This window comes from Nyctibius grandis, chromosome Z (genome assembly GCF_013368605.1).
Source record: "Nyctibius grandis isolate bNycGra1 chromosome Z, bNycGra1.pri, whole genome shotgun sequence".
NCBI classification, from domain to species: Eukaryota; Metazoa; Chordata; class Aves; order Nyctibiiformes; family Nyctibiidae; genus Nyctibius; species Nyctibius grandis.
Genome location: NC_090695.1, coordinates 78,602,278 through 78,615,517, shown reverse-complemented (window position 1 = coordinate 78,615,517; position 13,240 = coordinate 78,602,278). Strand labels below are relative to the sequence as shown.

Genomic DNA, 13,240 nt, shown 5'->3' with positions numbered 1-13,240 from the left:
AGAGGGTGTACAGATCATGGAAGGAGGGGCTGGCCACTTGGGAGGAATATAAGTCTGTTGTCAGAGGACGTAGGGAGGCAACTAGGAAAGCTAAGGCCTCCTTGGAATTAAACCCTGCAAGAGAGGTCAAGGACAACAGAAAGGGCTTCTTCAAATACATTGCAGGTAAAGCCAACACTAGAGGCAATGTAGGCCCACTGATGAATGAGGTGGGGGTCCTGGAGACAGAGGATAAAAAGAAGGCGGAGTTACTGAATGCCTTCTTTGCCTCTGTCTATAGTGTTGGAGGCTGTCCTGAGGAGCCCCGGACCTCTGAGGCCTCAGAAGAAGTCAGGATAGAGGAGGAATCTGTCTTGGTTGATGAGGGCTGGGTCAGGGACCAATTAAGCAACCTGGACGTCCATAAATCCATGGGCCCTGATGGGATGCACCCGCGGGTGCTGAGGGAGCTGGCGGAAGTCATTGCTAGGCCACTCTCCATCATCTTTGCTAAGTCGTGGGCAACGGGAGAGGTGCCTGAGGACTGGAGGAAAGCGAATGTCACTCCAGTCTTCAAAAAGGGCAAGAAGGAGGACCCGGGTAACTGTAGACCGGTCAGCCTCACCTCCATCCCCGGAAAGGTGATGGACCAACTTGTCCTTGGTGCTGTCTCTAGGCACATCAAGGATAGGGGGATCATTAGGGGCACTCAGCATGGCTTCACCAAGGGGAAGTCATGCTCAACCAACTTGATAGCCTTTTATGAGGATGTTACCCGGTGGATAGATGATGGTAAAGCTGTGGATGTGGTCTATCTCGATTTCAGTAAAGCGTTTGACACGGTCTCCCACAGCATCCTCGCAGCTAAACTGGGGAAGTGTGGTCTGGATGATCGGGTAGTGAGGTGGATTGTGAACTGGCTGAAGGAAAGAAGCCAGAGAGTGGTGGTCAATGGGACAGAGTCCAGTTGGAGGTCTGTGTCTAGCAGAGTCCCGCAAGGGTCGGTACTGGGACCAGTTCTATTCAATATATTCATTAATGACTTGGATGAGGGAATAGAGTGCACTGTCAGCAAGTTCGCTGATGACACAAAACTGGGAGGAGTGGCTGACGCGCCGGAAGGCTGCGCAGCCATTCAGAGAGACCTGGACAGGCTGGAGAGTTGGGCGGGGAGTAATTTAATGAAATATAACAAGGGCAAGTGTAGAGTCCTGCATCTTGGCAAGAACAACCCCATGTACCAGTACAAGTTGGGGGCAGAGCTGTTGGAGACCAGCGTAGGGGAAAGGGACCTGGGGGTCCTAGTGGACAACAGGATGACCATGAGCCAGCAGTGTGCCCTTGTGGCCAAGAAGGCCAATGGCATCCTGGGGTGTATTAGAAGGGGTGTGGTCAGCAGGTCGAGAGAGGTTCTCCTCCCCCTCTACTCTGCCCTGGTGAGGCCGCATCTGGAATATTGTGTCCAGTTCTGGGCCCCTCAGTTCAAGAAGGACAGGGAACTGCTAGAGAGAGTCCAGCGCAGAGCCACGAAGATGATTAAGGGAGTGGAACATCTCCCTTATGAGGAGAGGCTGAGGGAGCTGGGTCTCTTTAGCTTAGAGAAGAGGAGACTGAGGGGTGACCTCATTCATGTTTATAAATATGTAAAGGGCAAGTGTCAAGAGGATGGAGCCAGGCTCTTCTCAGTGACATCCCTTGACAGGACAAGGGGCAATGGGTGCAAGCTGGAACACAGGAGGTTCCACTTAAATATGAGGAAAAACTTCTTTACGGTGAGGGTGACCGAACACTGGAACAGGCTGCCCAGAGAGGTTGTGGAGTCTCCTTCTCTGGAGACATTCAAAACCCGCCTGGATGCGTTCCTGTGTGATATGGTCTAGGCAATCCTGCCCCGGCAGGGGGATTGGACTAGATGATCTTTCGAGGTCCCTTCCAATCCCTAACATTCTGTGATTCTGTGAAAAAATTAAACTAAAATCTTAGTCTGTTGACAAATAGGTCCACTCCAGTATTAGGGAAAGCAAATTATCAGAACCGTTATAGCCTGCCTTAGATCTTAGAAGGCCAAATCAGTTCGAACTTTATAGTATTTACATCAATTTACAACTCTGTTGCAGAGTTCTCCTAAATTCTGTCGCTCTTAGAGTAGAAAACATCTCTACTCTCAAAACTTGTGTTTCTGTTTTGATTGAGTCTACAGATCAGTTAATGTGTGAGCACTTCTTAGCAGAACAAAATATTCCCTCAATGCAGTAAAGATTTTCTTCCTCATGGCAGACCTTGCTTTCCTCCTGTTTCAGTTGCTATTTTGACAAAATTATCTTGCTAGAACCAAAATACAAGTATCACCCTAAGAAAAATCAGTCATTCTGTCTCCTTTTCCAGAAAAAAAAGAGAGGTAGGCCAGACATGCCTGATATGTATTGAGATAGATATATATAGAGATATTCTTCTGCCACTGTCTGTTTTGTTTTTTTTTTTAAAACAGTATGAACTATTTGGTACATCTGAATGGGGCAGAAATTTGCTTACAGTCACTCTTAATGTGGAATTTACAGGTCACCCTGCATTGCTTGCAGATTTCTCTCTTCATGTGTTATACATTTTATCTGAATTGTGTTTCTGTTGTGTCACTTACAGATTTTAAAGGTGATCACTTACATAACTTCCCCAATGAATAATTTCATTCTCAAAATCAAGGTGTAACTTTTATAAAATTGTACTTAGAGTGCTTTTAAAAATGTTTCACATTAAAAGGCAAAGCACCACTTTTTGAATCTGTTGACCATTATCAGATGATAGATAAAATCTTTTTTAAAATAAGTTTTTTTAGTAATTTTCATGAAGAATAGCTTCTGACTCTGCAACAGCAGAAAAAGAAGTCTGGAAGAGCTATCTTCTAGATAACCCTAGATATACAGGTTTGTATATTCTCATTTTAAGGCTCTTTTTTTTTTTTTTTTTTCCATTTGCTTCTATCCAGATTTTTCGATATGTGAATTAAAAACGTTCATTTGTTCCATACCTTCCCTCTGGCTTCAAATGTTTGTTGCAGAAGCAGTTTTTAAACAAATGTGTTTACAGAGGAATATAACTATTTCTACAGAACCTCTTTCTCTTCAGAAAATAGTAAGTAACTCTTTTACTCCTTAATAACCTATCACACTTCAGTATTTTACAAGTAATTGAATTCAGGAAAGTCTTGGAAAATATCTTTCCTTTGTGGTCTAAAGTCATACTCATTGCATGCATTGTCTTCTACCTGTAGATAGACTCTACTGCATTTAAATTTCTCTTTGCCTGAGATCTGGGCTCAAAACGTGTAAGAATTTTTTTGCCAGAGAATTTGTAACACCTGATTAATCTGTTTAAATGCAGTTAACATGAAAAGTCACAATGAAAGCTTTTTAAAATAATCTCTGATGTAAATATTTTATTGCAATGTTACATTTGTAATTAAGGAAAATGCCAAATATAGTGTGATTTTTCCTGTGTATCTTTTCCTTCAGATTTTTTGAAGAGGTGACAGTATATTGTTCTACTGAGTCCAAGCATTTGTTACATACAAGATTTTGTGATTTTGAACCACAGTATATTCCTGTGAATTTCTCCTCTTAAAGACTTTCTCCTACTTGCAAACCTTTTCCTGCCTTCAAATCACAATTTGTGATAGTTGGTGAGGAAATACCTGATGAAAGCTGTGAAAGAAATTCTCAAAACCATGACTGCTGGCAGGTCGCAGGCAAATCAGGGAGATCACACAGTAATGACATGCCCTAACACAGAGCCTTATTTCAGTAATCTTATACTAACGACTAAACAGAATATGGAATCCATAACTCTTTCTATATGACCTGCAATTCTACATGTAGAGTCAAAGAAAAAAAAAATTTTCACCTTTATACATCTTCCATACATAAGTTTTCCTGAATTTAAAGTTTATTGTGAACAGAGATCATTGTTTATTAATACATCATGTTTAAACAGAGCTCGAACAAAAGACTGTCAGAATTTTAAAAATAAACCAACCATATATCTAATATTTAACATATGTTGCCAACACATATGCAGCAGCAATTGCTTTTTTTAGTATTGCCATGACTACTGATACTCTGTGCAACTACTTAAGTGCTTGAAACAAGTTCATGTACTTTTTGTGGCTTTCCTTAGCATTATTGTGCCTCCTCTCTCGTACCGTACAATAAATATTAACTAGTGTCCAATTTTGCCAGCTCTTCTCATACAGCATCTTATCAGCTAGGCCCTTCTATGGGTTCAAATAGTGACCTCCTGCTCTCTGGTGGTAAATGTAGTGAAGGTGCAAATAAGGTGTCCCTCACCCATTGCGAGTTGCCTGCAGAATCTACAGTGACCTGCTAGATACTCAAAGTCTTTTTTAATATCTTTCTTCAGATGTAAACATTGTGTAATCATTGAGCGAGTCCCCTCACTAGACTTTTTCCTATGCTTTTGCCAAACTTCAAAAACTTAAATGACTTTTTTAAATTAGTGGTACAGGTGTGTTAGAAGCTCTGTATGCCTGGAAAGAAGCCAAAATATCTACAACATCCAAAGCTATCCTAATAATGAGAGCGCACCTAAGAGATAACTAGCTTTGTGCCTTCGCGATGCTCAAAGGCTTAATCCAACCTCCTGTCTTAGAAGAGACGAAGGAGGGGAGTAAGAATCAAAATTTCTTTACCAAATTGCTCCCTGGGTTTGCTCCCTGGGTTGGGAGCAGGAAGCTTGTAAATACTGTCATTGAGTACCTGAGAATCAATTAGCTTTACTTCAGTCTTATGTCCAGCTGAAGTGATCAAAACTTTCTCAGCTACCAAAAACCCAAGAGAGAGGTCTAGAATTTCCCACTTTTCTGGCTCAGACACAACCCACTCACCTCTGAGGCTAGCGTAAAGAGTGAACTACAGGAACATAAAAAAAAGATGGCAGAAGATAACTTTAAACAATCTATATATGCAATCATTTAGGGATCATATTTTTAAAAACTTAGATGGAGCAAGCTGTGGGTGGTGGATGACTGCTTTGCATGAAGTGCAACAGAAGAAAATGACTGGATTTTAATTTACTGAATACAAAGGCATTGAAAATGTTACTTTTGCAACAGGTCTGTTCCTATTTTCCTGCTTTGCAAGAGGTAGGGATGCATGAGACAAGAAAGATACACAAAGCAAAGAAAAAGAAAATAGGGCAACGGCCATGCCCTGAGTCTCAAAGGGCATTACAGATGCTAAATGGCGATAAGCAGAACCAAGTCAAAGTGCTGCCTGATCTACCGTAAGTAATACCTATAACATCACCAGTTTTATTCTGCTTTGGGGGACAGCTTCTGACCTGACACATTTCTTGAACTTTATATGACCTGTTTTGTTGTCTACAAATTACTGCAACTGACAGAAAGCTCCATTGTAAACCTGTAACACCTCTGGGCTGGGGTTCCCCCTTTCTCCCCATCCTCCATCTCAGTGTATAGGCAGACTGATGTAGTTGTGTTTTCCCAATAGTGAATCTAAAGGGTACATAGAGAAGTTGAACCATTCGTAGAATTACCTTTAAAGAAAGTTTAATTGTGGATAATTTAATTTTATTAGTGTCCTAAACACAGTTATAATTAAATGACATAGAAATTATGTAATTAAGACATTTCAGAAATAACTTTGAAATGGATAGATCTAAATATTCCGTATATACATGTTTAAAAGTATTAATACATATATGTTATCTTAAAATAATGAAATAGTGAGTTTAGACGTGTCCCCTTTGCTCTCTTTTCAGTGACTTAATCTTTAATAAGTGCCCTCCATTGACGAAGAAGCTTAGAGCAAAATCAGAAGTTGAGGCTGCATACACCAAAGAGAATTGCTACCTTTTGGCTGAAGAGGTACATTTTTACAGGAGAAATACTAAAGGTATTCTATATATCTAATTTATGTTAAGAACTTTATATGGTTAGAATTGACAGTTTCAGGCTTAAAAATCTTGTCCTGATGAATTCTGAACTAAAACATGGCTTATGCCCAAGAATTCTTTTCTTGTGGTTTGTGTTTCTTTTCTCTGATGTCTGTTTAAAAGGAAGAATTGTATATATGGTGGAATAAAGCTGCCTTCTTCATTCCCCTCCCCCTCCCAGATATTAAATACAGTGTACAGCTTGTGTGAGCTCATTCCAGTCTTGCCCGCCTTACTTTGCTAATCCACCTCAACCTGTGCTTGGTAGGATCAACGTCTTCTGATTTGAAAGTATAATTCAGGCTTCATCTCTTTCAGTCCTAGACATTTTGTGAACAAAGACTGAGGAGTATGCTATGTTACATAGCTGTGTTAAGCATATGGACTGTTTTCTTCCAGGCATTCAGCCCAGACTATGAAAGGCATTTGGCTTTTGTCTTAGCTATACTGGAACCCAAGTACCTAAGGAGTAAAACAGCACTGCAGTAATTCATTCCCTTCCTACTTACTGCATGAATTTAATAAATCATACTTTATGTGCGCCTTTACCTGAACAGAATTACTTGCTGGAACTACTTATTGTCATCTTCATCATCAGAAATTTACCTATATCGCTTAAAACACAGCTATATTAATATGACACCCAAGAGAAAGCTTAGAAAAAAATGGCAAAAGCAAGCTGGGATTGTTCAAAAAATTTAAAACAGAATTGTATCACAAACACTGAAGGACAAAAAAACCCTCAGCCTCTTTTGGGATTAAAGAGGGCTTCAGAAACAGAGCCAGAGCATGCATTTTTAAAATTGGTTCCCTTTTTATTGCTTTTGCAAGTAAAATTGATGTGAATTATTGCATGCTGACTTCTACAAAGAACAGTGAGCTGAAGGACTAGGGCAAAAAAAAAAACCCCACAACTGCTTTTTTCTATTATTCCCCTGCCAAAATTGTAAGTAGTATCTTCTGTTGAAAGAATAAGTATGGAGCTGACAGATGTACGTAGTGAAGGTATTAATATAACAAAATATACCATGTAAATCTTATCGCAAAGGCTGAGAGATTTAGCCTGAGATATTTTTCATTTCGAAGATGTTTGTTGCATCATCTTTCACCTGGCATCAAGATTTTCTTCTGGCTCTTGTTCAAACCTAATCATTTAGTGAAAGCAAAACAGCGTTTCAAATGGGAATGAAGTTTTTATCATGCAGAAACTAATGGTGTCTTTACATATAAGCAGCAGTTCTCAGTTGCTTGCTGTTCAATTTTTCACACTTACTTCAGCTTTACATGGTACTGAGGCTTGGGATTTTTTTCGAGAGTATTTTCTATTATTATTATTATTATTATTATTATTATTATTATTACTCCTTCATTTATTTCTCTCTTTCTCCCCTCCCTTGCTACTGTAGCCAAGTCAGACAGCCTATTGAGAAACAGCAAACCATCTGTTAACAGATTTGAAGTTCTGAATTATACTGGAGTGTGTAAAGGCACTCGTGCTTAGCCAGAAACATTCATTTGAATTAAGCTATAAATGCTGTGTAAAAAGAACCATACATTTTAACGTAGGTTCATGAATAAATTTAAGGGAGGGCAACTGCACTCTAAAGTTTTATTGCTTCAAAACCCAGTATTTTTGGTGTTCTGTGATCACTTGGTGCTTTTATAGTGTGATTGAAGCTTTAAACCTTGAACTGGGGGGAGATAATTCCTGTGTTAAACCGTTTGCAATACAATTTCATTGCTGGATCTCCGGTGGAACAGAAGCTCTGTGGGTCTTTTTTTTTTTTTATTATTTTCTTAAAAGATGGTTAAACAGGATAAAGGAAAATCTTAGTCATTATTGAATTTTCTGGCATATAGCCAGGTCTCCTAGTTCCAGGCACTTTGATTATTTTCTTTAGTTGCTATCTTGCCTAGTCTAGTGTAATCTATTAATTTTTTATGGTAGGAGAGACAACCCTGCATAGAGCTTGCATAAGTAACAAAGTGGAGAGACTGATTCAGCTTCTCTCTTACCCTGGAATAGACATTAATACTAAAGGTAAGTTACTTATTTTCTCTACAGAACTAAGAAATTAAGCCAGATAAAGAACTGTATTAATATCTGTTTGGTAATAAAGTTTATATTTATATTATTAAAAATGTCCGTGTTATTTTAAACAACACAAAATGAGGACTTTATAGCAAACATCAAGGAAAGGTTAATTTGTAACGAAAGTGTGCTTTAACATGACATTTTCTATTGATTTTTAAAAATGCTATTTAAGTTTTTTCAGATGTTTTTCAATAGAATTTCTTGTTTTGAAATCACAAACTGCCACTGTAGCCATGATGAATACTAAAAAGTAAAGTGTTTTGCCATCTAATGATTTACATTACTAACATTTTAGTACTACTTCTGCTGTTTTAAAACTTCCCTTGATTTATAATTCAGACTATGCTGGCTGGACGCCTTTGCATGAAGCCTGTAACCATGGCAGCACAGTGTGTGTCCGTGAAATTTTGCAGCGTTGTCCAGAGGTAGACCTGCTCAGTCAAGTGGATGGGGTGACTCCTTTGCATGGTGCACTGTCAAATGGACATGTAGAAATTGGCAAGCTGCTACTTCAGCATGGGGGTGAGTGCATTTATGCTAAACTGGTTTAAGGAAATTATCCACTGTTCTGAGCCCATATGAAGTTCATGGTGTTTTTCTTAATAGTTGCTTAAAATACAATGTTATTATGAAATATTTATTTTAAAACACTTTTAAGCCAAGCTGGTTTGGTCACAATAAAAATAATACTGTTTTCACACTTATCTTGATCAGCTGAATATGGAATAACCAGGATTTTCACTTTTTTTCCCAATATGGTAATGTTTTTATTCTGCATTTTACACCGTATGCATTGTAAGTATATTCTCCAAACTCATTAATGAAGATAAAGATTACCTAGTTACGAAGCAAAGCTAAGGATTTTCTTTTGTTTTGATCTGTTTTTACCACGTTGCAAAAATAGATCAGTAAATCTGTATATAACCATGTATTTGAACATAAATTTGTTCAGCATTTATGAAAATTAATGTGATGGTCTTTGAAGAACACAATTAGCTTGGTAATTAGTTTAAGAAAGGAATCTATATTGTAATTGTGATAACTGCTGTTTAGGGATAATAGTGGGAGGGATGCCTTAGTTTCTAAAAAAAGATACATTGCCCCTTAGGCAGACACATGATAAATGTTTTGAACAATATTTTTTGTTCAGTGACAGGGAACTTGGATCTTGTCTTGAAATATACTGTATCAATATAATTAACTTAGCATGTTTTTTTTTTAAAAAAAATAACTGAAAAGTGGTCTTGGAGATCAGCTCTTCCTTCTTTTAATTCATTTAGTAAAATGAGTATTTGTGATATCCTTACCGTTGGCCTACTCTGTCAGTTTAATCTCTGTGCATTATATACTGAGTCTAAATTTTTTCAATAAAAACCATTCTGCATATAGCTGTGAGGCAGAAGAATGCACTGTATTTAGATGGCCTATTACTTAATTAAGGTAGAGAAACAAAATTTTATTTCATTCTTGGCATAAGACCGTCTGTATTTACAGTCGTCTTCTGCCCCCTAAAGGCTATTTCTGTGTCTGTTGTGCAAGCACCGGCTCATAATCAATACATTCTTCTGCAGTTCTACCTCTGTGTTTGCTGAGCTTCAGTTCTGTGGCTCCCAGGTGTTTTATATATCTACTGAACCATGATTCTGACATGCCAAGACAATACCTGGGCTCAGTTCAATCGGTCTAAGTGATGCAATAGCCAATATTATAGTAAGCCCAGCTCCTCAATTGGAAATGGCATTGCACTGACAGATGTGCATTTTTCCTAGGCTATTGTGAAGAATAGGTAGTGGATGATCCTGTTGTCCTAGGGGAATAGCTCTACTTGCACTTGCATTCATCAAGATTTTCTGGCAACTATAAGGCTGCCTGTACCCTTATCTTTGCCTTTGTCACACTCTGGGTTTTGGCCTGTCAAGTAGCTGACAAAACTATGGTAGAAAGCGTGTTACCCATTCAGTGCGGATTTACACAGCTCAATAATTTAGAACACATCTGCGAAAACTTTTTCCTCCTTCTGTCTAAAACCCTTCAGCTTGTAAAAGTTAATTATATTACATAATCAGTGATGGAGTAAAACAATACAGCTTTAATCACAGCAAAGTGGGTATGTAATGCAGTGAATTACCTTTTGTAATTAAAATATATTTCTGAAAAAGTATTCAAGTTAAAATGGCATCTTTACTTTAGCATAGTAACCCAAATTCACATCAGAAGATTCCCGATGTGTTCATCTTTGAAAAACACCACCTGTAGTGTGTTAACTGCCTTCATTTTTTTCTTGCTGATGCAGCCTTTCTTAAACATATCAAGACGTCTGTAAACTGTTTAATTATTAATAGCTCCATTGTACTAATAAACAGGAAATACCAAAAGAATGTAGTATAATCTGAACAAGTAAAACATGTCCCATTTACTGACTTCAAATCTATTTATTACAGTAATTACTTTTCGCATTTCATTAGTCTGTTAAGACGAAATTTTGAAACTCAGTTGTTGCTGGAGACTAGGATTCCAACCTCAATAGTTTACCTTGCTGCATAGCCTTGGACAAGGTTGGCCACACCATCCAGAAAAGTAAAATAAAGACCATTATAGTAACATGCCTTCAATTTAGAGTCAATGTCAGCAAATAACCTGGTCTATAAAATACTTAATAGAATTTCACAACAGTAATGACATTACACTTTTACATACTCTATGTATTATTACTTGAAATTTTAGGATAGGCAACATTTGAATTTCTTTTCCATTTCTATATAATAATCCTTGGCTTTCAACCTAGCAAAACCGGGAAGGAAATTAAGACAATACCATAAAGAAACTGTTACAAAGGGTCTCTCTAGATTGTTCTAGATTGTATTGCAAATGTGTAACTCATCAGTTACATCAACATAACTTAGTACAAAAAGGAATTTAAACAGACTCCTAGCTTCTGGCAAAAAGCAAACTGAAATCTTGTTTGGCTGCCAGATCGAATGTGCTGTTATTATTAATGTTTATATTTTCCCTGCAGGACCAGTCCTCCTACAGCAGAGGGACTCCAATGGAAAATTGCCACTGGATTATGTTGAGTCCATACCAGTAAAGCAAGAACTTTTGAACGTTGTTCATCCAGAAGCGAACATTGAAAGCTTCTGTGAACGCACAGAGAAAGATTTTTTCAGTCAGCAGAGAGAACTGTGGTTGATTTTATTTAATAAGATGCTGCTGAATTTTTGTTCAGTTTATAATCTGTCTTCACCCTTTACTTTAACTCTCAGAGAGGTAGCTTGTTCAAATGTACTTCCAGTAATGGCTCGTGATAACTTTAAGATGAAAAATACATTTTCTGCAGATTGGTTAGTAGATACATATTTTAGAGAGCTAGAAACTTTTCAAAAGCTACCACAGTTTCTCCAAGAAATATCTGCAAACCTGTTTTTTTTCCCTGGAGAACAGATGAAGGCTTTATTAGCAACTCTGGAAACTATGGTAGAGGCATATCAGCTCTTTACTTAAATCTTTTTTAACAGTTAGCTTCCAAACAAGCCACATTGGTTGGAGCTTGACTGTCAGCCCTTGGTATTGGGCTAACTTTTTTTCTGGCAACCAAAGAAGTACAAATTTCACAGCCCTACATGTTAGTATCTCCAATGTTGTTAATACTTTCCTGCACCAGAACCCGGAAGTCAGATGCATTGATTCAGTGCATTTTTTAGGCAAAATTCTTCCAATACCAATTCCTTCCCGTTGTCTGACAGATCTGGATGCCTGGGACCACCTCAGGAGCGTGCTATATCATTTGCACAAAGTTAAACTTTCTATTTTCTGTCCTGGAAATCTGTGTTATCCATCTCATGCTATAGTTCACTTTGGTTTCCAGAGATAGTGACCCTAAAGTTTAACTGAATTCCTTGAGAAAGGCTTGTGCCTATGTATTTTAATATCCTTTAATAAAACTGTAATAAAGATCTGTCATTAAACAAAAACATATGGAAAAGCAAATTACTTCTATCCATTTTTGTCTTTGTCCTTGTCTGGTAAAAATTAAAATTACACTCTGTAAATTAATTACGTCCTGTAAAATTCAAAACAGAAGGTAGTATATCTATATTTATAGAATCAGTGTACTAGCATTTCCCATGTCTGTCTTAGTTTGATAGAAATGGTCACACAAAGACGTGTGGAAAATCTCCCTCGTCAGCACCGCAGTGCTTGTGGTGGTGTTCATTTGTGCAGTGACTGACTTGAGGCTGGCCCAGATACCTGGGTGATTTGCAGAACTCCTGTGGCTACCACTGAGGAGAGCTTTAAAACGATCAGGTCGTGTCGCTGCTTCCCAGGCTGGTGATGCTGCAAGAGGCCAAATCCACCCTCAGCATAACTTTACAGTGTCCTTGGCTCCGTGCTGACTTGTGTTGGCTTGCAGTGGTTTGATAAATCCATTACACTGGCAGTATATAAAATGATCTGGTAACACTCCTGGGATTCCCTCAACTACAGATGCCGGTGGAAGCAGTGGCACAAATCTAGTTATGTTGGCAGGGGAATTTACAAAGGATTAGACAAGACAGTTTAAGTATGTACCAGGCATCAGATTCTGACACTAAGTATGGATCTCCTTAAAAATTACACCCCATTTAATATGAGAATTTTGTTATCCATTCTGTGAATACATGCAAACTACACACGATAAATCCTCTAAACTAATCCTCTAACCTAATTTAGGATTGGTGCTACATATTCTATCAGATGGTCCTTTTAATTAATTAAGAAAAAGAGAAAATCCTGTGCTGCTCTTTAAAGGTATTGAGGCTCATGAGACAGCTGAACTACGTAATTGTGCTGCATGGGGTTGGGGATGCGGAAGAGTTACGTGTTTTGGAGAGCTCTTATTGCACATTTATACAGCAACAACTGCTCTTCCTGCCTTTGTGGAGATCCAGTGCCAAATTCATTTCAGACCAGGATCTGGGAAGAGAGATGCTTTTAAGGGAAGTTCATCCCTTCCCTTCCAAGGAAAGAGAAGGAAGTGCTGCTTCAGAATGAGGATACCTGATTTTTTTCTAATAGATTCAGTAACAGATCAGGAGTAATTTAAACTCTTACCCTTCAAAAGGAAGGTACTAATTAGCAATGTTTCCAATTCCAATTCTTCTGTAATAGCAGTTTATAATATTACAAAAAGAGCCCTAAAAGAAAGTGTCTGGATAATAG

The 13,240-nt window shown here is 38.2% G+C and overlaps 1 protein-coding gene across 2 annotated transcripts in view; it reads left to right on the top strand.

Moving 5' to 3' along the window:
- Nucleotides 1–11,963, top strand: part of SLF1 (SMC5-SMC6 complex localization factor 1) — a 40,788-nt gene extending 28,825 nt beyond the window's left edge. For both annotated transcript variants that reach the window (XM_068423334.1, XM_068423335.1), the window contains exons 13-18: nucleotides 2,963–3,108; nucleotides 5,105–5,274; nucleotides 5,773–5,906; nucleotides 7,895–7,987; nucleotides 8,381–8,563; nucleotides 11,058–11,963. In XM_068423334.1, the coding sequence (XP_068279435.1) occupies nucleotides 2,963–3,108; nucleotides 5,105–5,274; nucleotides 5,773–5,906; nucleotides 7,895–7,987; nucleotides 8,381–8,563; nucleotides 11,058–11,542 (1,211 nt within the window). In that variant the 3' untranslated portion in view covers nucleotides 11,543–11,963. The remainder of the gene's footprint in view (nucleotides 1–2,962; nucleotides 3,109–5,104; nucleotides 5,275–5,772; nucleotides 5,907–7,894; nucleotides 7,988–8,380; nucleotides 8,564–11,057) is intronic.
- The last annotated feature ends 1,277 nt before the right edge of the window (nucleotides 11,964–13,240 follow it).